At 42.6% G+C, this 25,290-nt stretch overlaps 2 protein-coding genes across 3 annotated transcripts in view; both read left to right on the top strand.

Annotated features, from left to right (window-relative positions):
* The window catches only part of LOC131245202 (structural maintenance of chromosomes flexible hinge domain-containing protein GMI1-like), a 52,843-nt gene extending 34,021 nt beyond the window's left edge, over positions 1-18,822 (top strand). The window contains exon 7 of the mRNA XM_058244498.1: positions 18,625-18,822. Coding sequence (XP_058100481.1) covers positions 18,625-18,690 — 66 coding nt within the window. The 3' untranslated portion in view covers positions 18,691-18,822. The remainder of the gene's footprint in view (positions 1-18,624) is intronic.
* Positions 1-25,290, top strand: part of LOC131245200 (structural maintenance of chromosomes flexible hinge domain-containing protein GMI1-like) — a 139,034-nt gene that overhangs the window by 1,507 nt on the left and 112,237 nt on the right. The gene's annotated exons all lie outside the window — the stretch shown is intronic.

Here is a 25,290-nt window from a genome sequence, read left to right as displayed (position 1 = left end):
AATTAGCTGAGTGGGAAATGAAAAATGGACGGATTATTACCTGAATTCTCGATTCGGTCGATTGGTCCATTGTTGTTGGTCTCACACCTCACCGCACTGTTAAGGCAATGTGGGAGCATCTCCAGACAATTTATCAACAGAGTAATGCGGCTCAGTTATACTGCCTGGAACAAGATCTGGTTAACCTTACTCAGGGTGACGACAGTATTCAATCACTCTACTCTAAAATTGTCACAATTTGGACAGAGATGGCTATGATGGATCCTGCATTTCCTCATGACTTTAAGATATTCCAAACTATGCGCGAGAGTGTGCAAGTTCGAAAATTTCTTATGAAGTTGCGTCCAGAATTTGAGCATTGTCAGGCTGCTCTCCTGAACCGCATCCCTACTCCTTCATTGAATTCGGTTATTAATGATTTATTGGCTGAGTAACAACGACTGAAAATTCTCTCTTACTTCCCCAACTCCGGGATCATCTGATACGGTGCTTGCTGTATCTACCACTGTACCAAACCGTGGTTTCACTCCTTTGACTTGTCGCGGCTACAACAAAGTGGGTCATGTCGTCACTCGGTACAAAGATTGGTGTGCTTATTGTTAACGGACTGGTCATGGTATTCAGGACTGTAGTTCACGTGCCTATGCATCTTCTTTCGACCGTGAACGTGGTGGTCATAGTCGTAGCTGTGGTCGTGCTCTTTCTGCTACTTCTGCCACTAATTCCTCCGAGCCTTCTGTTAGTAATACTGCATATACTATTTCTGCTGAAGGAATTTCCTCACCTTTGACTCCTGCGATGCTTCAGCAAATCGTGCAGGCCCTTTCTACGGCCGGTGTGGTAGGTATATCCTTATCTTCAACATGGTTCTTCGATTCGGGTGCTTCCAATCATATAACTGGTGTTATATCCCATCTTCGCGATATTTGTTCCTACACCGGAAATCAGACTATTTCTACTGCGAATGGCACTAAACTACCCATTCAGTCCGTTGGATCATTGACCTTCTCTCCTTCTACTCATCGCCAATTCACCTTTCGTGATGTATTTCATGTTTCTAACCTCTCCTCCAATTTAATTTCTGTTGGTCAACTTACATCTAATAACTGCTTAGTCATATTTCTTCCAAACTGTTGTTTTGTGTAGGATCTAGTAACAGGGAAGGTACTTGGGATGTGTAGACGGCATGATCGTCTGTACGTGCTGGACTTTGATCCATCTATCACTCCGGCTCATTGTTTCTTTTCTCCATTTTCATCAAATATTTGTTCGACAAATAAATTGTGGAAACTATGGCACTTTCGCCTGGGTCATCCACATTCCGATCGGTTAATTCAGTTATTTTCTTCTGGCATGTTAAGGAATATTTCTCTTAATAAAAGTGATTTGGATCATTCTTGTTCTTCGTGTTGTCTTTGAAAAAGTAAGTGTATTCCATTTCCTCTAAGTATTACAAAATCTTCTATGTTTGAACTAGCGTATACGGATGTTTGGGGTCCTTCACCAATTATGTCTCTCTCTGGGTTACGATACTATGTATATTCATTGATGATTTCACACTTTACACCTGGATTTACTTTCTGCACTCTAAGTCACAAGTTTTTGAAAAATTCAAGTTATTTTACTCTATGATGGATACTCAATTTCGGGTACCAGTTCAAACTTTCCGCTCTGACTCGGGGGAGGAATATCTCTCAACAGATTTTCGTATATATCTTCAGGGTCATGGGATTATTCATCAGACCACCTGTTCTGATACTGCACAACGGAACGGGGTGGCTGAACGAAAAAATCGTCATATTGTTGAAACTGCCAACACCGTGATGACAGCTATGAGTGTTCCTCGTTCTTTCTGGGCAGAAGCAATGTTACATTTAGTCTACTTGATTTACCGGATGCCAACCAAAGTTCTAAACAATAAATCTCCCTACTTTGTTCTCACCGGCTTACCTCCTACATATTCCACATTTTGTGTTTTTGGTTGTGTATGTTATGTTCACCTGACTTCGCGCGAACATAACAAACTATCTCCAAAATCGGTCAAATATATATACTTGGGATTTGGAGAAACTCAGAAGGTTTTTCGATGTTATGATCTGGTTTCTCATAATGTTTAGGTTTCACGACATGTTTTTCTTGAACATATTGTCTTTCATTCATCTGTTCCTCCTTCACACGCACCAAACTCTCCTCGTCTTACCACCTTTCCTGACATTCCTTTTGCCTCAAGTACTCTCCGTCGTCCGTTGCAGGTTTACTCACGACGTCCACGTACAGATCCACCACATATTACTCAACCCGAACCTACTGTCCCCGTTGCAGATCTCGAACCTACCTCGATACGTCGTTCCGCTCGTGTACATCGACAACCTGATCGCTTGATATGCCCTATATTTATAATGAATGCTACTCTGGATACTGTATCTATTCCTACTTCATACACTCAGGCAACCACTCATGATTGTTGGAGGAGGCTATGGCAGAAGAACTTGCAGCAGTGGATGATAATCATACGTGAGACATTGTCACTCGACCCACTGACTAACAATTAATTAGCAGTAAATGGATTTATTCTGTAAAGCTCAAATCTGATAGATCATTGGATCGATACAAAGCTCGGCTTGTAGCTCAGGGATACAAACAGGAACACGGAATTAATTATGATGAGACATTCCCTCCTATGGCCAAGATGAAAATTGTTCGTACTCTTCTGGCAATATCATCCGTTCGTTCCTGGCCACTCGCTTAGATGGATGTGAAAAATGCTTTTCTTCATGGCGACCTCTAAGAAACAGTATATTTGCAACCTCCTCTTGGCTCTTTAATCCTTGCTAATAAGGTATGTTGCCTAAAGAAAGCTCTGTACAGCCTCAAACAGGCACCTCGGGCATGGTTCCAACGCTTTCACGATATTGTTACGGGTGCTGGCTTTACCCAAAGTGGTCATGATCCATCGTTATTTTTGCACACCACTAATCGCAATATCGTCATTGTTCTCGTATATGTTGACGACCTACTCCTGACTGATAGCGATACTATTGGCATCTCGGCATTCAAGGACGTTCTGAAATCATCCTTCAAGATAAAGGACCTCGGCCTTCTAACATACTTTCTTGGGCTTGAATTTTCACGTTCTCAACATGGCTTCCTGGTTAGCCAGCGTAAATGTACAAAGGATCTTCTCGCTTTAGCCTCATTGACGGATCAGAAGACAGTTCAGATTCCCTTAGAACTTAACGTTCAATATGGCCGTGACGATGGTCATCTTCTTGCGAATCCCACATTATACCGTCGTTTAGTTGAGAGTCTGGTTTACTTAACAATGACTCGCCCTGATATTGCCTACGCTATCCAAGTTGTCAACCAGTTTGTTTCCGCTCCTTGGACTCTGCATATGACTGCTGTGTTACGCATCCTTTAGTACCTACGTGGAACTCTAGATCGATCACTGTTCTTCTCCTCTACGACACCTCTAGACCTTCGAGCTTATTCGGATGCGGACTGGGCCGGTTGCGCTCTCACACAACAATCTACCACTGATTACTATGTTTTTCTCAGCACTTCTCTCATCTCTTGGAAGTATAAAAAGCAAGCCACTATTTCCAAATCTAGCACGGAAGCCGAGTATCGAGCGATGTCTGCTGCTTGTAGTGAGCTTGTTTGGTTACGTGGTCTTCTTTCCGAATTGGGCGTGCATGTACAGAATCCTACTCCACTCCATGTCGATAGTCTGAGTGCCATTCAGATTGCCTCCAACCCTGTTTTTCATGAATGGACAAAGCATATTGAAGTTGACTGTCACTTCATCCGAGAGAAGTTTCAGTCTGGGCTCATTTCTCTTCCACAGGTCGCATGCATTGTATAGTCGCATGCCTTGTATAGCCGCATGCCTTGATTCTGTATTTATTGTATAGCTAATTAGATGATTCTGTATTTCTAATTTACCTTGTATAGATGGCTGTAGATCTCTATATATTCAACCCCTTTGGGTTGTCTCAAATACAAGACAACCAAAGGAGTTCTCTTTGTTTTCAGTAGGAAGAACCCCAATAATCCTCATGATCACAAAGCCTCCTCTCAGTCTTTCTTCCAAGTCAAAGAAGCACCTAAAACCATATTTTTTTTTTCTAATCCATCCTAATGCTTTGTATACTCAAGCAAGCTTAAGACAAAAGTAGGAAACCCTAATTAAATAGAGGATGATGAAAATGCCCTTGAATCCCGTCAACACCCTGTGAGCCTGATGTAAATTGGCCATAACTCACTCAAATGACATTAGCATTGTACGATCTTAGGTTCGTTTAAAAGCTAATTCAATACACCCTTAGAAAGGGGCTAATATTGTGTGATTCTGACATGATTTTATTCCCAAAAGTAGCCCACAAAAAATTGATGAAAATATGATGGAAACTTCTTAAATACTCAATCTAACCCTAAAAGCTAATTAAAATGAATAAATACAAGCAATATAATGATCTTTTGATTGATCCCATTGGCTACACTGTAATTTTTTTTTGAAATATACTGTAGATGTTTTATGGAAAAGCCATTTGACAAAATCAAAGCTGCAAAAAATATGAAAGGAATTACATCCCAAATGGTAACTCAGTGTTACAGCACAAACATAAATGCAATATCAAAGACATTGACATATAAAATCTCCAGAGCCCATTCTATGACATCCCTCTTTGATTTTCACACTTTCCCACACATCCTATTTGTTGAGGGAACGCGCCAGTTGCATTCCTTCCCAATATTCCAAAGCTCGGCAAGCACGACCAGTCACCTAGATGCTAACTTATCCTTAGCAAGTAAACACCGTGCCACATCCATACCATTTTGATTACTCAAAGTGGCATCACCTAGTTGATGCCAAGGTCTTCACAAAAGTGATCCACACTCGTCCCACAAAGGAGCAATGTATGAATAGATCCAGACCTGTGGTTGGTGAATCGCCACCGTAGTCAACAGTCAAACTATGGCCAAAAGTTCTTTAGGGTTGGTCATTCCACACGAAGGATTGTGTGCTGATCTTAAGTTAAAATTGAACAATTGTATCGAAATTACCACCAAATTGCCTAACCAAACTTTGTTATGGTCCATAGGTTTTATGTGTTATTATTCTTGTATGTATCACACTAATGGGATATGGATACATGTATCAATATTGTCAATAATATCACCTATGCTGGGAATGTATTGTGATGCAGGACATGGAAAACTAAATATGATATGCAAGATTGCAGGCTTAGATCACACCAATTCAGAAACAATCACACAAATTCCACATCCCACATGAAAATCCAAACATTCAATTAAAGGGGAATCTATGCGGGTCCAAGCCGACACAGGCTAGGACTGGACCAATAAAATAATAAACCAAACAATGTCAAAGGGAAATAAAATCAACTACTCATGCATAAAAATCAGTCCCTAATCCAAGGGATTCCCTAATTTCAATTCAAAGAACCCTAAGGTGATAAAAAGGGACAAATCAATTAGGGATCATGTAATATAGGGTTAGGATTCATGAAAAAATGACTATGAGAGGATAAAAGAGGATAAAAACCTGAGCCAAAAGATGATCCCGCGTGTGGACAACAACAATGGCCCAAACGGACGTGCGTGTGATCCCGGCCGCACGTGTGTGGGGCCCACTATTCAGAAAAAGGCCACCTTGGCCCTGGTCAGCCAGGGATGGACCCCAAAACCTCCAAATTTCAGCTCGATCCGATGTACGGTTTGTGCGTGGTGATCCGCCGAAGTTTCAGCTCGCCTGCGGGCCGAAATCTGGAAACCTGCTTCAATGAAGAAATCTGATGCAACAAAAGGACAAATTCAAAGTACGGATGGTGGGGGAAGATGGAAAAAAAAGATGATGGAAGATGGGGGTGAATTGGGATCGATGTGGCTTCGCACCACGGTAGTTAGCCCTTCGAAAAGGGAGGGCTTCGCACCTACTTTTGAATTCTTCCACAACTCACGAAGAGAGCAGAAAAATAAAGCAGGAATTTTTTATTAACTTCAATGAATGAAAAGAACTACAAAGGGTGCCTATTTATAGGGAGAACCCTATACCCAAAAACTCGCACCATGTGCGACACCTATTACTTGGCGATGAAGTAAACTAAAATAAAAATCAAATAAGGAAATCTAAAGCGTTCACGATGTTCTAAATAATAACAATAAGAAAAACTTAAAATATAAAACCAATCCGACGAGTGGGCCACGATCATGAGATCCCATGGTGGGCTTTTCTTGACTATCGGGCCACTTTTCTGAACCAAAACTTGTCTTCTAGCTAGGAGGCCCTCCCTGGACGTCGTCATTGAGTCAGATCGATGGTGGGGTCCTCCTTCTACGTACGTACGTGCGTAGGGGTGGTGGTGTGCGGGCGTGCGTGTGCACGATGTCCTCATCAACTCTCCCCGGCTGCGAAGATTTCGCCACTGGCGAAATAAAACTCCTGAACCGCTCTAGGATGTCTGGATCAAGTCTCTGAAGCTCCTCCTCAGTGAGCCACGTGCTGTCCGAAGTTGGGCGTGACTTCCATTTAACTAGGTATTTCTGAAACCCGCCATCCGACGTGAAAATTATCTCATGGTCCAAGATATCCTCTATTTCCTCTCTGGGTGTGTGAAGGCTAGGTATGGAAGGCAGAGGCTGGGATGAAAGGTCGGGAAGAGGCCATGGATCAAAGGGTAAGGTTGGGACATCAGGATGGGTGGGCAAAGGGCTAGACAAAGTATCAGTGGGTCCCTGAAAAGCAACTAGATCCTCCACGTTGAATGTGGAACTAATTCCCATGGAAGGTGGAAGATCTATCTCATACGCATTGAGACTGTTTCGCTTTATAATTTTGAAGGGCCCAGCGCTACGCGCGTGTAACTTACGAATGGCCCCTGGAGGGTACCGCTCGAGCCTGATACGGACCATCACAGAGTCCCCAATATTGAACTCTTTGAAACGTCTATGTAGGTCTGCAGAAAGTTTGTAATGCTCATTACTAGTAGTGATCTTTCGCCTGATTTCTTGATGCAATGAATGTATGTGATGCGCAAAAGACTCTGCAGACTCTGATGGCCTATGAGACAATGACATGGGGATAAGATCAATAGGTTTCCTAGGCTTATAACCAGTAACGACTTCAAAAGGACTTAGACCTGTGGACCTATTGACAAAACTATTGTATGCAAACTCGGCTATGGGTAGTACAGCGTCCCATGTCCTGGTATGCTCCCCCACTAAATATCGAAGTAAACTCCCTAGGCTCCTATTAACCACCTCAGTCTGGCCATCGGTTTGAGGGTGGTAAGCAGAAGAAAATTGGAGCCTAGTATTCATCATGTGCCATAGTGTCTTCCAAAAGTAACTCATAAATCTCACGTCATGGTCAGAAACTATGGTTTTTGGTAACCCATGCAGTTTGACAACCTCACTAAAGAATAGCTTGGCAACATGAGAGGCGTCGAAAGTCTTAGAACAAGGAATGAAGTGGGCCATTTTAGAGAAATGGTCCACGACAATGAATATGGAGTCATGCTTTCGAATAGTCTTTGGAAGTCCAAGCATGAAGTCCATACTGATGTCCTGCCAAGGGATGAATGGGACTGGCAAAGGTGTTTATAATCTTGTATTCTGTTTCCTTTGCTTTGCCAATTGACAAGTATGACATTGCCCTATAATTTTGGCCACGTCCCGCTTGAGGCTTGGCCAATGAAATCTATCCTCCACTAGGGCAATGGTCTTGTCACGACCGAAATGACCTGCAACCCCCCCTGAATGTAACTCCCAGACAAGAAAATCGCGAAGGGAGGTGCGTGGTATGCACAAGCGGTCACTCCTAAACAAATATCCGTCCAAAATCAAATATTCACTGTTAGCTCCTGATGGACTCTCTAATAAAGATGTATACACAACTCCAAAATCTAGACACTCAGAATACTCTTCTTTGATGCCCTCAAGGCCCGTAACTTCAACTTTCATGGAGTTGAGTGATGCGACTCGACGACTCAACGCGTCGGCAGGTTTATTCTCTACACCGGCCTTGTGCTTAAGCACAAAAGTGTACTCTTGAAGGAATTGAACCCACTTAGCGTGTCTGGGGCTTAATTTCTTTTGAGAGTTTAAGTATTTTAAGGCCTCGTGATCTGAGAACAAGACGAATTCTTACGGTAATAGGTAATGTCGCCAATGGCGTAGTGATTGCACTACCGCGTAGAATTCCTTGTCATAGGTGGAATATCTTTGCTTCGTCTCATTCAGTTTCTCACTAAAAAAGGCGACAGGGTGCCCTTCCTGGCTAAGTACTCCCCCTATGCCGACTCCTGACGTGTCACATGCGACTTCAAAAGCTTTTGAAAAATCTGGAAGTCGCGTAACTGGAGCTTCGGTCATCTTAACCTTTATCTCCTTAAAGGCCTTCGAGGCGACCTTTGTCCATTGAAACTCTCCCTTTTTTATGCAGTCCGTGATGGGAGCCACAATGGAACTGAAGCCTCGAATGAACCGCCTATAAAAGGTGGCTAAGCCATGAAAGCTGCGCACCTCATGAATATTGCGGGGTTCAGGCCAATTAACGATGGCCTTGACCTTCTCGGGATCCGCCGATACGCCCTCAGCTGACACAATAAAACCTAAGAATATCACACTACTAGACAAGAACGCGCACTTCTTTAGGTTGGCGTACAACTTATCGGCCCTAAGGATCCCACAAACCTGCCTCAAATGGTTGAGGTGTTGCTCCTTAGTCATGCTATAAATCAAGATATCATCAAAGTATACGACCAGGAACTTCCCCATGAAGGGTCTCAACACTTGGGTCATCACATGCATGAAAGTGCTTGGGGCATTAGTTAACCCAAAAGGCATAACTAGCCACTCATATAGCCCATCCTTCGTCTTGAAGGCCGTCTTCCACTCATCACCAGGGCGTATACGGATTTGGTGATACCCACTTTTGAGGTCGATTTTTGAGAAGATAGTAGCATTAGCCATCATATCTAGCATGTCATCAAGACGCGGTATGGGAAATCGATACTTGATTGTAATTTTGTTGATGGCCCTACTATCAACACACATCCTCCATGTGCCATCCTTCTTTGGTGTAAGAAGGGCGGGCACGGCATATGGACTCATGCTCTCTCGAATGAAACCCTTCTCTAGGAGTTCATCAATCTGCCTCTTCAACTCAGCGTGCTCCTTCGGGTTCATTCTGTAATGTGGGAGGTTTGGTAGAGTTGCCCCAGGGATTAAATCAATGGCATGCTGTATATCCCTCATAGGAGGAAGCTCATTCGGTAAATCATCAGGAAAAACATCACGGAACTCATGTACTACCTGAATAGCCTCAGTGGGTAACTCTACGCTAGTATCAGGTACACTCTCCCTAGCCACAAGGGCGTATATCATCGAGTCCGCCTCCGTCTCTCGCTCAAAGTCTTTGGCATTCAAAATATGGAGTGGTTTGGACTTGGACTTCGACTTCGACTCCTTCACTTCTTTTGGGCCGCTCACACCACTCTGTGTGGTGAACTCTTTTCCAGTTGTATTCTTGGGTGGTAGAGGATTTAGCTTGACCTTCTTGCCCTCAAACCAGAATGTACACACATTTGAACGACCAAATATGGTAACATCCCTGTCATAGAGTCACGGCCTACCCAGAATGACATGGCCCACATCCATAGGAACAACATCACACCAAATTGTGTCTTTATAAGATCCGAGCTGAATAGGGACAAGACAGCGGTGCGAGACTGGAATGGATGTTTCATCAACCCAGGAGACTCTATAGGGCTGAGGATAGGCTTCCAGCTTCAAGCCCAAACGACTCACAGTGCTAGTGGATGCCACGTTGGCACAACTACCACTATCCACGATCATCTTACAGCTCTTTTCCCCACATTTTGCATAAGTGTAGAAGATCGTGTTACGGCACCAGTCATCAGTGTTCTTGGCTTGAGCTAGGGCGCAACGCACAATTGCGAGAGTCAAAGACTCTTGTGCTCCCTCTTCCTCATCACTAGGGGTTCCGACTGGCTCATATTCCTCCTCCTCACTATCACTCTCTGGGGGCACTACTTCTACTTGCCCATCAATAAGGAGTACTTTGGTGCCCTCTCTCGTGCCGCACTGGTGAGCAAAGTGACCAAACCCCTGACACCTAAAACACCTAATGGCCCCACTTCCACGTGAACTAGACCCGAAAATCTCTTTACCCTTATTATCCTTAGGTCTGGGCTAAACATTAGGGGAATATTTGTTTTGGAATCTCATGTTAGTCTAGCTCCGGAGGGGTTGGCCTTAGCACTGGATTCGCGAAAGTCAAACCGCCTTCCCACAGATGTTTTAAGGTATTGCTCGACATCTAACACTAGTTGGTACAACTGTTCGATAGTGTCTATGTCTTTGGCAAGCAATTCTCTCCTAATGTCAGGACGGAGGCCCATTTTAAAACGAGCAAGGGTGAGTACGGGGTCCTCATCAACCTCACAGTGGGTCGAGTACTCTTCGAATTTCTCAATATAGTCAGCAACACTCATGGAACCCTGTCGAAGAGACTGCCACTCCTCAATCAACCGCATGCGATAAGAGAAAGGGAGGTACTTCTCTTTCAACGTTTCTTTCATTTCTCCCCAATGGACTATTGGAAGTTCCCTCGCTCTTTCTTTTTTTCGCTCAACCGTCGCCCAAAACCTCTTTGCTTGACCCACAAGCTTCATCTTAGCGAATCGGACTCGTCGAGCATCCGACATATCATACCACTCAAAATAGTGGTCCATATCCGCCAACCAATCTAAAAAAGCTTTAGGGTCCAAGTGACCATCAAAAGTAGGAGCATCTACCCTAACTCCCTTGAGGAGTTGTGCATCTGGGTCATATTGATCATGATGTCCCTCACGGGGTGAGTGCACAGGTACGCGCCCATGACCAGCTCTTTGGCCGCCTCCATTCCTTGGTCTAACCTCCCGACCAACTACCTGAGATTAGGCATCCTCCCCAGTGGTGGGGTTTGCCCTGAAGGAGGCCTCTATTTCTTCGAGACGTTTATCTATGTGTTGTTCCAAATGCTTATTCAAGGACTCAACTTGCTGGGCTAACTTGGCCACTGTTTCTTGTAGTTGCTCCATGTTTAGTGTGGGGTGCAAACCGAAGCCGCGACCCGTACGTGTGGGCATACACTGACTTGCTCAACTTAAGGACCTGCTATGACAACTATATGCGTCTAAAAACTAAATGACCCTACGAGACTCTATATGAAGGAGACTACACACTGTTACTAAAATTCAGCTATATATGATGGACTGAATGCATGAAGGACTCAAACAAACTAAACCCTAAATATGTGGTGAATTCTCCTATAAGAACCCTAGGCTCTGATACCAAATTTGATGCAGGACATGGAAAATTAAATATGATATGCAAGATTGCAGGCTTAGATCACACCAATTCAGAAACAATCACACAAATTCCACTTCCCACATGAAAATCCAAACATTCAATTAAAGGGGAATCTATGCGGGTCCAAGCTGACACAGGCTAGGACAGGACCAATAAAATTATAAACCAAACAATGTCAAAGGGAAATAAAATCAACTACTCATGCATAAAAATCAGTCCCTAATCCAAGGGATTCCCTAATTTCAATTCAAGGAACCCTAAGGTGATAAAAAGGGACAAATCAATTAGGGATCATGTAATATAGGGTTAGGATTCATGAAAAAATGACTATGAGAGGATAAAAGAGGATAAAAACCTGAGCCAAAAGATAATCCCGCGTGTGGACAACAACAATGGCCCAAACGGACGTGCGTGTGATCCCCGCCGCACGTGTGTGGTGCCCACTATTCAGAAAAAGGCCACATTGGCTCTGGTCAGCTAGGGATGGACTCCAAAACCTCCAAATTTCAACTCGATCCGATGTACGGTTTGTGCGTGGTGATCCGCCGAAGTTTCAGCTCGCCTGTGGGCCGAAATCTGGAAACCTGCTTCAATGAAGAAATCTGATGCAACAAAAGGACAAATTCAAAGTGCGAATGGTGGGGGAAGATGAAAAAAAAGATGATGAAAGATAGGGGTGAATTGGGATCGATGTGGCTTCGCACCACGGTAGTTAGCCTTTCGAAAAGGAAGGGCTTCGCACCCACTTTTGAATTCTTCCACAACTCACGAAGAGAGCAGAAAAATAAAGCAGGAATTTTTTATTAACTTCAATGAATGAAAAGAACTATAAAGGGTGCCTATTTATAGGGAGAACCCTATACCCAAAAACTCGCACCATGTGCGACACCTATTACTTGGCGATGAAGTAAACTAAAATAAAAACCAAACAAGGAAATCTAAAGCGTTCACGATGTTCTAAATAATAACAATAAGCAAAACTTAAAATATAAAACCAATCCGACGAGTGGGCCACGATCATGAGATCCCATGGTGGGCTTTTCTTGACTATCGGGCCACTTTTCTGAACCAAAACTTGTCTTCTAGCTAGGAGGCCCTCTCTAGACGTCGTCATCGAGCCAGATCGATGGTGGGGTCCTCCTTCTGCGTACGTACGTGCGTAGGGGTGGTGGTGTGCGGGCGTGCGTGTGCACGATGTCCTCATCATATTGCCATCCAAGGAAAATATTAGGAAAATGGTGGGATTTTTTAGTGGCACTTCAGTGGATGTTAATTACACATGATTCCATACTTGGACTCAAAATATTACAAAAAACAACTTTACATACTATGCTTCTGCCCCTTTTAAAGCAAACTTGGGAACCCCCATGTGGTCACACATGTGAGCCCCACTTGGGATCCACATGAAGGAGGGTGCTAGTTTTCGTTTATTGTATTATTGCTTCATAAAGGTGAAAAGAGAAATTACTCTCGTCTATAAGTTACAAACAATAGAATTTGTAGTTGCACAACTGTTCTGTTTTTGTTCTGTGAATTTGGTTAGTTTTGGAATCCTATTTTGCCAGTGGAAGATCTGTGAATTCTTTATAAGCTTGATGAGAATTCTTTTCTGTAAAGAATTACTTCTACGATTTGTTCAGTGCCAATTTAGGTCTCTTCTACTCCTTTCAAGAGACCAACTTTCCCTCCAAAAGAACTTGCTCCCTTGTTTTTTTGTTAGTTTGTTTTTCATTGAGAATGTACCTGGGATTGCATCAATGCACACTACTACCTACTTGTATGATTGTAACCTTTGCCTGAATTATTGGCGATGCAATCTGGTTATCAAATAATTGAGAAATTGATATTCAAATTGCTAAAATAGATAAAGTAAACACCCCACTCCAGACAAGGATATTCAAGTAGATAAGACTAAACTTAATTAAATTGAAATCTTTGCACCTGTTAGAAGCACGTAAAAAATTCTAGAATCTCAAAATTGACTCGTGCCCCTCATCTTTTAAAAGATTTGGATGTCAGAAACTGCTTCATTTGGTGCATTCACTGATGTACTCCCTTGACAAAGATTGTGGTATCTTTGATAGACATCATGGGCATAAATTGCATTTAGGAACTTTGTTTTACGTTTCTTTTTCAAGTTTTCCAAAGAAGTTTATTTATCCTTAAAAGTGTATCTTTGGCTTCAGCCAAAGGTATCTAGCAGGTTTTCTCATGGAACCAATTTACTTTGTTATTGTGTGCTGATTGTTACCAATGTTTTAATTTGTTGACATGCCTCCGTGTATAAACTTAATAAAAATGGCCCACAAACTTGATACTGGAATGGTAACACCTGACATATGTTTTGCATATTGTGGCTGGATTATATTGTTCTGTAAATTGTTGTGAAATGCTTTGGCAGGTTGAAATTTATGAGCCGAAATTAAGGTACATGGAAGAATTTCAACTACAATGTAGGCTGAAGGACATCTATTTTCCATATATTCAGGTTACTGAACTATTGAGCAAAAAGATACTGATCCTAGTTGTCTTTCATTTTATAAATTTTACATTGTTTCCATGTCCTTGATATTCCACGTGTTTGATTTACAACTTCTAAATTGTTGTGGATTGGGTTGTTGTTCTGAAAATTGAGATTTATTCCGATATGGTATATATAGCAATCCGTTTGATTGGTGCCAGATGGTAACTTCCATTTTTTTTTTATTTTTTTAATGCTATTTGATGCAAGAAGAATTAGGAATCCAGAATTATGGTCAGTTTTCATGGGGAAACTTGTGAACGCCCCTCCAAGGATGTCTTGTTGGTAAGGACCCTCAAAAACAAAAATTCTATTCCTCATTCTAAATGCCGTCTTATATTATCTACGAAACTATCTGTGGACCCTAGAAACCTTGACCATTAACTTGGGACCAAAACAAGATTTTTGGTCGCGTAAAGGACATCAAAAGAGTTATTTAGAAACATGTTACTAGATAGAAATGCTTCTTAATAACTCCATTATTGTAAATATTAAATGCACCACTAACTTCCCTACTACATCAATTTACTCAAACTGCCCTCAGGTAAAAATAAAATACTTGATTTGCCATTTGCGGATTGGACTGCACTCTTGAAAGGGACAAGATGGTGGATATAGTAGAAGATGATTTGATGATTATGGTGTGGAAAAAAGAGGAGAAGTGTGAGAGTAGAAGAGGAAAGAAGAGCGTTTGGGGGAAATGTTGTATGTAGGCCAACATGCCCTAATATAATGTTTTATTAGAATAGGGCATATAGTACACTGCAGGAGAAGAAAAAAGTGTCTACATGCGCTTACATTAAAAGAGCCACTAAACACACACACTCTACACTAACACTCTCTAGACTCCCCCTCAAGTTGGAGCATAGATGTTTATCATGCCTAACTTGTCACGAACACGATGAAGAGAATCTTGACTCAAAGACTTTGTAAAAACATCAGCAAGCTGATCCCCGGATCGAACGAAAGGGGTTATGATTTCCTTAGAGGTGATTTTCTCCCAAATAAAGTGACAATCAACCTTAATATGTTTGGTGCGCTCGTGGATAACTAGGTTACGAGTCGCAATGAAGATGAATAGGAACTAAAGGAGGATAGCCAAGTTCTTCAAGAAGGGTGCGAAGTCACACGAGCTCACACGTCGCATGAGTCATAGCTCGATATTCTGCTTCAGCTGAGGATCTAGCAACAACTAGTTACTTCTTGCTCTTTCATATAACAGGATTTTCACCTAATAAGGTACATAAGACGGATGTAGAGTGGCGATCATAAGTACTACCTGCACAATCGACATCATAATAGACAGGAAGATAAAGATGACCATGCCATTGAAAGCAAAGGCCAAGACCCAGGGCTGATTTTAGATACCGAAGTATGCAGTATACAGTCGTGATATGTGAAGAACGAAGAGCTTAAATGAATTGGTTTACAACGCCCATTGCAAAGGAGAGATCTAAGTGAGTAATAGTCAAGTAAATGAGTCGCCCTACAAGGCGTCGATACATACCAGGATCAGAAATGAGAGCATTATTATCTGGCTGAAGCTTCTGCGAAGTATCCATGGGGGTGGTAACAAGTTGCATCCTAACATGCCAGTCTCCATGAGAAGATGAAGTGCATATTTTTGTTGTGACAAGATAACCCTGGGTGAGGAGCGACCAACTTCAATTCCAATGAAGTAGCCAGGAGGACCAATATCCTTGATCTCAAACTTGGTCTTAAGAAATTCATTGACCTCCCGCATTTCAATCAAATCACTGTCAGACAGAACAATATCATCCACATACAGAATGAGAATCATGATGCCCGCCAATCGACAACATATAGAGAGGGAATGATTGGCATGACTACGAACAAACTGAACTCCATGAGAGCCTGACTAAAATTCTCGAACCATCTATGCGGGGATTGTTTTAATCCATAAAGAGCCTTATTCAACCGATATACAAGCGCAGGGTTGTGGGAAGCAACAAAGGAGGTTGATGCATGTAGACTTCCTCTACAAGGTCCCCGTGGAGAAATGCATTCTTAACATCAAGTTGAAACAAGGGTAATGATAAATTGATGGCCAAGGAGATCGCCACATGAATAAAATTAAGCTTAGCCGCTGGAGAGAATGTCTTGAAGTAATCCACACTATGAGTTTTCGTGTAGCCCCTAGTAACAAGACGGGCTTTATAGTGATCAATGGAGTCATCCGCAAGAAACTTGATCGTGTAAACCCATTGACATCTAACAGGTTTATGCCCTAAATGAAGAGGCACAAGCTCCCAGGTATGATTCTTATCAAGTTTAAACATTTCTTCTAACGAGGCCTTTATGTCCAGAGAGCGCGACCTCCAAGGAGGTTGATGCAACTTTAAGGACACTTAAAGAGCCCACCAACAAGCCCTTTTAGTGGTCATACGTTACCGACCTAACCCATAAGTCGGTCATAGGTCGATTATGGATCGACCATAGCTCGATCACAGATCGATTACAGACTAGCCAAAGTTCAGTCATAGATCGATCATAGATCAGTTATAAATCGGTTACAGGACGATCACAGACCGACCCTAGCTCAATTATAGATCGGCCAAAAATCGATCATAGATCAATTACAGAATGATCACAAACCGGCCCTAGCTTGGTCATACATCGCCATAAACTAAACAACGCCCTGGACAAGGTCGAAAGGTCTCAACACCCGGATAAAGGGAACATAGACCTTCCAGCTCAACTGATGGTCGAAAATGGTGAATGTTGATCTGTCGATCAGGTCAACCTCATGCACGCCCAACTTAGCGCCCGCCTTGGGACCCGACTTAAAGCCAAGCTACAAATCCGAAGGATCTCCTTAAAAATCAGAGATATCGTTTAAGATCTCTGGAAGATAGTGCCATATCCCGACGATCACGGGATCCTATAATCTCGAGAAGATCCATGATCGCAACAAATCTCCAAAATATCGGGAAACAATCCCCGTACGGCAGGATCCTCTGTCTCATATAAATAGGAGAGACTTTAAGGGTGAAAGGTATGCAAAATCTCTAACAGAAAACCTTTCAATACTACAAGACTCAGATTCCTAGCCTGACTTCGGTATCGAAAGGTCCCCTGCTCTAACCAGGGTCTCCTTTGTCTTTTTCCTGTGCAGGTACTCAACGGTCAAAAAATGGTAGACCAGATTTTTACATCAACACATTCCTTTCTCACTACCAACTAATCCTGCGAAGAATATACACACTGAAACAACACTTTATCAAGTCATTTCATCAAACAAGCGGTGAGCAGTATCAATATCAAAATAAGTAAATCACTTGAGCTGATTTGATTCGAGTCGATTCAAGCTTGGGTTCAATCCAAATCGAGTCTAACTCGGGCAAGCTCTTCCATAGTCTGAGTAAGCGAGCTGAACCGAGCTAACTCGACTCATGTACAGCTATGTAGAGGTGGCATGGCGATGTTTCATTAGGTACCATCCATGTAAGTGCCTTGTGATGGATGTCAAACGATTATGAAAACACATCAATAAGTGATCCTAGCCATCCGATAAGTGTCCTTCAAAGTGAAACGTAGAAAATAGAAACCATCAACGGTCGGCATCCCGTAAAGCAATGTACTACAATGTGATGGGCACGACTGCCCGATAGGTGTAGTTTTTCAACTGCAGTAGATAAATAGTACACCTCACTAGATGAACCGTCCTGATTGAATCATGGATAGATGGATGTATCATACTCAACTTCCGGAGCGAGCAAACCTCCAATTCTCAGAATACGTGTTTGTGAAGTGGACTGTGGAAGCCATGTGCTACTCATTCCAATGCACCTTTTTTAATTCGCTATTTGTGAAGTAGCATCGAACCCACTGAACTCGGATAGGCCTAGCAATGGGCTGGACCGCCTGACCCGGGCCTGGATTTTGAACTGGTCCTGCCGTTTGTGAAGTAGCATCGAACCCTCTCAACTAGGGGTAGGCCTAGCAATTACGAATTTCCCGGCCTGGACAATTTCCCGTTTTGCCGGTAACCTTTTTATACTGGAAAAGCTTTGATACTCTTGCAGAGTGCGACGGATGATATACAGGTACTTTTAAATTACTTTGAGATTGCATATATGACATTGAAGTAATTCAATTTAAACCGTCTATTTTATGTATACAAGTTTAGATGTGGTATAAACCGAAAAAATAAGCTTATTTTATTATCTTAATATCAGATTTGTCGACATTTGTTGGACGGCTAAATATGAAAATTATCCAATCGTCTTATTTGATCCAACAAGCGTCCAGGAATTAAAGGTTAGGATTAGTGCGACCAATCTAAGATTTATTTGTAAGTTCCACAGTTTAGCCGGTCCAATTTGAGTCAACGTATGCCACGTGTACCATTTAGAAGATCAAGCATCATACGCAGCCAGAGTATCAAATAACTCACCACACCTACCTCTATTTTGTAGCACTCCGTGTATTCTGTCACCTCGAATCACGAAAAGATGCTCGCTGTGTGTCGGGGTGGATTGATATTTAAAAAACCAGAAGATCCCAACGGTTTAAATTGCAACGGTCCAAATGGCCATGTGGGTACGGTCCAAAAATTCAAAAGGATGGGAGGAAAAACAGTCTCGAATTTTGTCTTCTTCTCCTTTGTACTATGAATTGCTCATATTCCTCTGCTCTTAAGTAATCTTAAATAGTAATTACCAAGGAATGCCTCTGCTCAGAAGAAGATTATGAGATGGGGAATTGCATGGCCGGAGATGTGGGTGGCGATGTTGTACGGATCATGACGGACTCTGGCGGGATCATAGAGTTGGAAGGGCCCATCCAAGTTCGGACCGTCGTGATCGACTTCCCCGGATATGGAATTTTCCGGCAAGGCAACGTGTCAACACCATTATCCGGCCACGATCAACTTCTCAACGGCAAATTATACTATCTCCTTCCGGTGGATATGATGCGGATTGGATCAAATGCGGAATTTATGGAGGAAACTGATGCGGGGTCCGAAACGCTGGCCGGGTCATCAAGGTTGTCTTCTAGGACGGCGTCTGATCTGCTGACGAACTTGACAGTGGGGCCCGCTCTCGAGGTCTTACCGTCGCCTGGGAATGGCGTCTGGAAAGTGAAGTTGGTGATCAATACCGATCAATTGGCGGAGATATTGTCGGAGCAGAGCAATACGCAGGCCTTGATCGAGAGGATGAGGACGGCCGCAAGCACGAGCGGAGCCACGCCGAAGCGGGCCAAGGGGACTTGGAGTGTAGGTTGGAGGGCAGGCGTTTCGAGCATGTGCAAGTTGCCAGCCGAGGGCTGTGTCTAGCATGCGCGATTTCAGTTCCTATCTTTACATTGCATGGACTAAGCTTCGGTTGCATGATCTTACATGTAATATATGCTAAGGTGTGTGATTTTGTATAAAAGATATGTTTTTCAATCCGGTGCTTTCTTTTTTGTGTGAGAGCGTAGCGTCATGGTCGACTTTGAGTGCGTCCCGATGCACCGTTGAATCAAATTGCAATTGTTGGGTAAATAGATTAGATACTACCAGATACTATTTTCCTTAGAACTGGTGTCGATGGTTGGGGTGCAAAATTGCAGCTATGTTGATTCTAGGTGACTTGAAACAGATGTAGCTGCAGATTGCAGGACGCGGATTGCGTCCTACCCCCGCCCGTCTCCTGCTGTGAACGGGCGTGTGATCCATGCGTGCATTGTTAAAATTTGTGAATCACATGGTGCGGCCCACCTGACTTTCAGAATGCCCTAATTATTAGGTGTTCATTAATTTGGTGATGCTTATCTTCTTGATGGATTGGATGGTGTAAATGAAACACGGTGGGCCTCACAAAATGGAAGGCTGCTAATGGTGCATATGATCATCCCAAACCCTTTCCTGTTGCATGGCCCACCTGAGTTTTGAATGGATTATAACAGAATTTTGAACGTAAATAAATTTAAAATATACTTTGTATTTTATAGAAAATAAATTACAATAGAATTTTGAACAAATGCATATTTAAAATGTATTTGAATTTTGAATATGCTGTAGATAAAATGTTAACCGTCCAAAGGTTTTGGGGGAGAACATGAAGATGGATGGTTGACAGATTTTGGATGTCATGGCGAGCATGATGGGACAGAGATGGATTGATTGTATGTCACTCGAACATCACACGTCACAGTGCCCCACACATCGTTTTGTCTGTTAAGCTTAACCTACAAAGCTTTGCAGTGGATGGGGCCTCCCAAGAAGACAGGTTAGTTTTCTCGTCTGTGAATACAGACATAGCCTACCTGTAGATGAAGTGTTGGCCTTTACACGTGAAAACATATACCACATGTGTAAGATACAAGCAGTTTGCTATATATCTGGTGCAGAATATAAAGATGCCGTGCCGAAAATTGAGGCACATGTTCTCGCCATTCGTCAAGTGGGGCCATGTGTACCGAAACATCTGATGGTTGAAATAATAGTCAGGGTCTGAATCCAATACAACTGGTGTGACTGTTGGGCCCAGACATGCATCTGCATTAATCTCACGACTGTGGCACATTTTGGCAAAAGTACGTGACCTGCACGTATGTGCTAGAGGAACGAGGATAACTTTTTGAACTTTTCCAGAAAAGCAACTAGTACACGTGTGGGTTATACCTGATTATTGTATCGGTCTGGTTTCTGAGGCATCACAGAACTCACTTGATCCGCAGGTTTGATGGGTGGACCCACCAATACAATTGAATAACATCTATGTTACATATTACTAACTTTTGGACTTTTTTTCTTAACACGAGTGGTTCATCTAACATATACAACTTGAAAGATGGAAAAGACAAAAAAGGATATTTTAAATAAAACTGAGAATATTTTAAAATTATATACACACACACACACCAATAAAAGATGGCGTATTCATGTGTGCACATCCATCCCAACCGGAGAAAGAGGATACTAACAAAAGATCAAGCCAAGATCAGCCTCTCCTACTGTATGGTGGGAAGAAAAGGTTAAGTGGTGGTGACAAATCAAGTTAATTTCGTGACTCCCAATTGTTAGAGGTGGCTTTAGGGTCAGGCTTGCGAAAAAGGCCTGTGGATCATGTATTAGGAAACCAGATTAATAAATGGCTGGGCTTGACCTAGGTTTTGCCTAACTTTTTGTTGAGATTCAACCCGGCCGACAACATTCCTGTTTGTGAGGTGTTGGCCAGAAGTGGATGGCTCAATTGCTAAATGTGCAAGCTCAAACCCAATTGTTTTGGCCCCTTAAGGTTGAGCTCAAGCTGACATTTGCACCGCCAGATCTGCCTGTATCCATCCCTAGGACTAAAAGCCCACAAGATGCATGCAAACTTGGAGCCCGAGCACTGCATTGCCCCTCGCAAAAGATAAGTGTGGTAGCCGGAATTTGGGTCAGCACACCAATTAAGTCATTGGCAAATATCAAACTCGTAGTATGCCCAATTGCTCACATTTTGTGGACCCCCTTCAGATTTCGACGAGCCTAGCTTTCCTCACCCAAGACTGTGCGGCCCTTACCGTGGGGCCCACCTTGATGTATGTATTATATATCCACTTTGCCATCTGTTTTTTCAATTCATTTTAGGGCATAAGTCCGAAAATTAAGTGGATCAAAATGTCAGGTGAACTATATTATAGAAAACAATGGTGATGGAATGACCCACTATTATAAACTTCCTGCGCCCACTGTAATGTTTCTATAATGTTTATTGTCATCCAACTTGTTGATAAAGATCATACAAACTTGGATGAATGGAAAAAAAAACTAACATCAGCTTCATTAAAAGCTTTTGTAGTCCATAAGAAGTATTTAATGGTCAATCATCACTGTTTCCTGTAGTGTAGTCAACCTAACATTGAGGTGGACCCCCATGAGGTTTCAACTGTAGGCATTCCCATCCCCCCACCTTTTTACGGTGTGGCCCATTAATCTTTTTATTTTTTTGTCAGTTGATGGATTTTGGGCCCCATGTCCTGACAAAGCCAAAGAAACTTATAGACAAATGGATTTCACATGAACATTGTGGCAGCCCCCGAAGCTTCTGCTTACGAGGCTCTTTGGGGGCTGGGATAACAAGCCACGCACTAACGAGCTGGAAATAAGGCTGTAAATGGGGTGGGTCTAGGGGCAAGCAAAATTCAAACTTTGAATAGGCTTTTAATTCAAACAATTCAAAATACAACCCTAGCTAGAAAGTAAAATTGTGGTTGGCAGAAACTAGAGTTGGTTGCATTTGCTTCATACCGCAATTGGAGGAATCTGCATCCACTCCGTCGATGTGGTGCCCACCACAATTTGACTTGGGTTTCTAAGATCAGCCCAAGAGTTTGGTGGGCCACACCATAGGTAAACGTGTAAAATCATATGTAGAAATTTTAAAATAACACGGAGTAACCACAGAGACACAGGAAAGTACTGACCGTTGGGGCACCTATTGGTCATGGTGTGGCTCCTTTAGGTCATAGCGTGGTGTGGTAGGTGATTAGATTAGATGGCATGTGGCAGAGCATGTTCGGTGAAGCCAAGGAAACATGAAATTTATCAACAAGGCCATGCCCATGGGCCTACGGGCCATGACCATGGGGCACACGTTGATGCATTTGAGTCTGTGTGTTCTTCATCCATTTTGTCATATTATTTTTAAGACATGAGTCCAAAAATAAAATAGATTCAAAACTAGACCACACCATATAAACTGTGTGATTGAATGCCTGCCATTTGGATGAAACTGATATTTGTGTTCTCGTGTCATCCAAGTCCCTGTGATCTTGTCAATAGGTTGGATGGCCAATAAACATTCTGGTGTGCCCTATATAGTTTTCAATGACTGGAATTTAATCACCACGGTTCCGGTAGTGTGCTCCACTTAAGATTTGGACATGCTTTATTATTGGACTGATGCCTGAAATGAGCTAGCAAAATGGATGGGCTGCGTGGATGTACAACACATATCAAGTAAGCCCCATGGTTACCCCCTCACATAAGGGGGTGTTTCGCCACCCCACTATATGCATATCAAGATGGACTCTAAACACAATTTGATTTATTTAAATGGTGAGACTTTCTACGGGGAGGAAACGGATTCATGGAGACACCGTTATTAAAGGTGGGGATACCACGTTGTTCGTGAGAAATGCACATTGTTCATCTGTTTTTGTCAGCTCCTGCAAGGATGAGAGAGAGAAAAGAGGTGGATCTAACAAAACTCAACAAGGCCAACAGTGGGGATTGGATTGCCAACCGCGGACAAAACGGATGGAAGGGTTGGATTTCTTATAAATATCAGGGTGGAGCCTGCCTAGCTTCTGACTGCAGGAAGCCTGTGTAGCATGTAATCCGGGTTCCGACCTTGACCATCCCGGTGGTGCAGCACACCGAAATACCGACGGGTCCGGTTTTTAGGGCCTAGGCCAAAATGGGTCTGAATGGGGCCTAGGCCAAAGCAGGGGGGCTGCCCTGATGGACTGGGCAGATCTCATCCCCACGCTCTCTCTCTCCATGTCAGCAAAAGTGGTTTCCTCCGATTGTCACACAAGAAGTCACCCTAGCATCCGTAAATGGTTATTTACAGTTCACAAGTCCTAATCGGAATGGCTGTTTGGTCATCCATAGATGGACGGGTGCAACAAGCAAGTGGTCTCGACTGAATGTCCGTGAATCCCACGTTCCATCTTCCATTAAACCAATGGATGGACAGGATCAACTTGAACAATTTTCTATCAAAGACGAGTCACGTCAAAACGGTTTAAATGAAGGTATATCTATGCCATGTCCACGACAGACGGATGCATGTGTATGGTGCACCGTGCTCCGTCAGCATATAGTCTGATTAATTCGGCGAGGTGCGAATGGCTGTTCTGAGAGAAATTTACGACTGTAGACCCCACCTTTTATCCATTAGTTTTTTGAAGTAATACAAACTTAGAATACGCACTTGGACCTCCTCGTACGGAGTCGGAATTTCAGGACGAAAATACCATTCCTTTTGACGGAAACGGATTCGGTACTCCCCCTGCCACCGGCTAATAGCGGACGGTCGGTGGTCTGTGGGCCCCACCATGATGTAGGCTTTTCATCCATGCCGTCCATATATTTTTCCAGATTATTTTATGGTATGAGACCAAAAATGAGGTATATCCAAATCTCAAGTGTACCACATTACAGGAAACAGTGTTGAGTGAGCGTCAACAATTAGAAACTCAAGTGGAGCCCACTGTAATGTTTGTGAGAAATCCTCCCCGTCTAAGCTCATTCATAGGGTCACAAAGACCTGGATGAAGAGGAAAAACAAATTTCATAATGATCCAAAACTTCTGTAACCCCTAAAAGGATTTCAATGGTAGACGTTCAATTCCCCACTACCTTTTACAGTGTGGTCCACTTGATAGTTAGATCTGTCTTATTTTTCACCTCAAGCCCCAATATGAGGCCACCAAATAAATGGATGGTTTGGATATAACACATACCTCATAATGGGACCGACAAAAATCGGTGGGGATTACAACAGGATGGAAGGAAAAAAAAAAAAAACCAGTGAGTTGGGGTCGACCGGGTCAGAGCTAGGCTATAGCTACGGATTATAACCGTAGCCATAACTGTAGTGCTATGCACTTTTCTCTCTTTTTTATTTTTATTTTTTACATAGAGAACATTTTCCCCCTTACATTTTTCTATAATACATAATTATATAAATATGTATATATAAGTATATAAAAATATTTTTCTATCTTTTCTTTGTCTATTTATTTAACAAGCATATCTCCTAAACTAGAATGATTTTTTTTTAACACACCCCCACACACTCACACTAGTGGAATTTCACCACCTATGGATACTCGAACGCTTGATCGGGTGTTAAAACTCCTAATAGTCTACCACTCGAGCAGGGCAAACACGAAAATGAGCGGGGCAAACTAGAAAATCAGTGGAGCAAACTGAAATATGAGCGGGGCAAACTAGAAAAACAGCGGGGCAAACAACTAAAATATGAACGGGGCAAATAAGAAAAACAGTGGGGTAAACTGAAATATGAGCGGGGCAAACTAGAAAAACAGTGAAGTAAACTGAAATATGAGCGGGGCAAACAAGAAAACAACAAGGCAAACTAGAAAAATAGCGAGACAAACTGAAATATGAGCAGGGCAAATAAGAAAAACAGTGGGGCAAACTGAAATATGAGCGGGGCAAACTAGAAAAACAGCGGGGCAAACTAAAATATGAGCGGGGCAAAAAAGAAAAACAGCGGGGCAAACTGAAATATGAGTGAGGCAAACTAGAAAAACAATGGTGCAAACTGAAATATGACCATTTAAGGATAAAAACCACCTCAGGGCAGTAACGATGTCGACTACTCATCTCTTGGTCTCAA

Source organism: Magnolia sinica, chromosome 5 (assembly GCF_029962835.1).
Source record: "Magnolia sinica isolate HGM2019 chromosome 5, MsV1, whole genome shotgun sequence".
Classification (NCBI taxonomy): Eukaryota; Viridiplantae; Streptophyta; class Magnoliopsida; order Magnoliales; family Magnoliaceae; genus Magnolia; species Magnolia sinica.
This window is presented reverse-complemented; position numbering and strand designations above follow the sequence as displayed.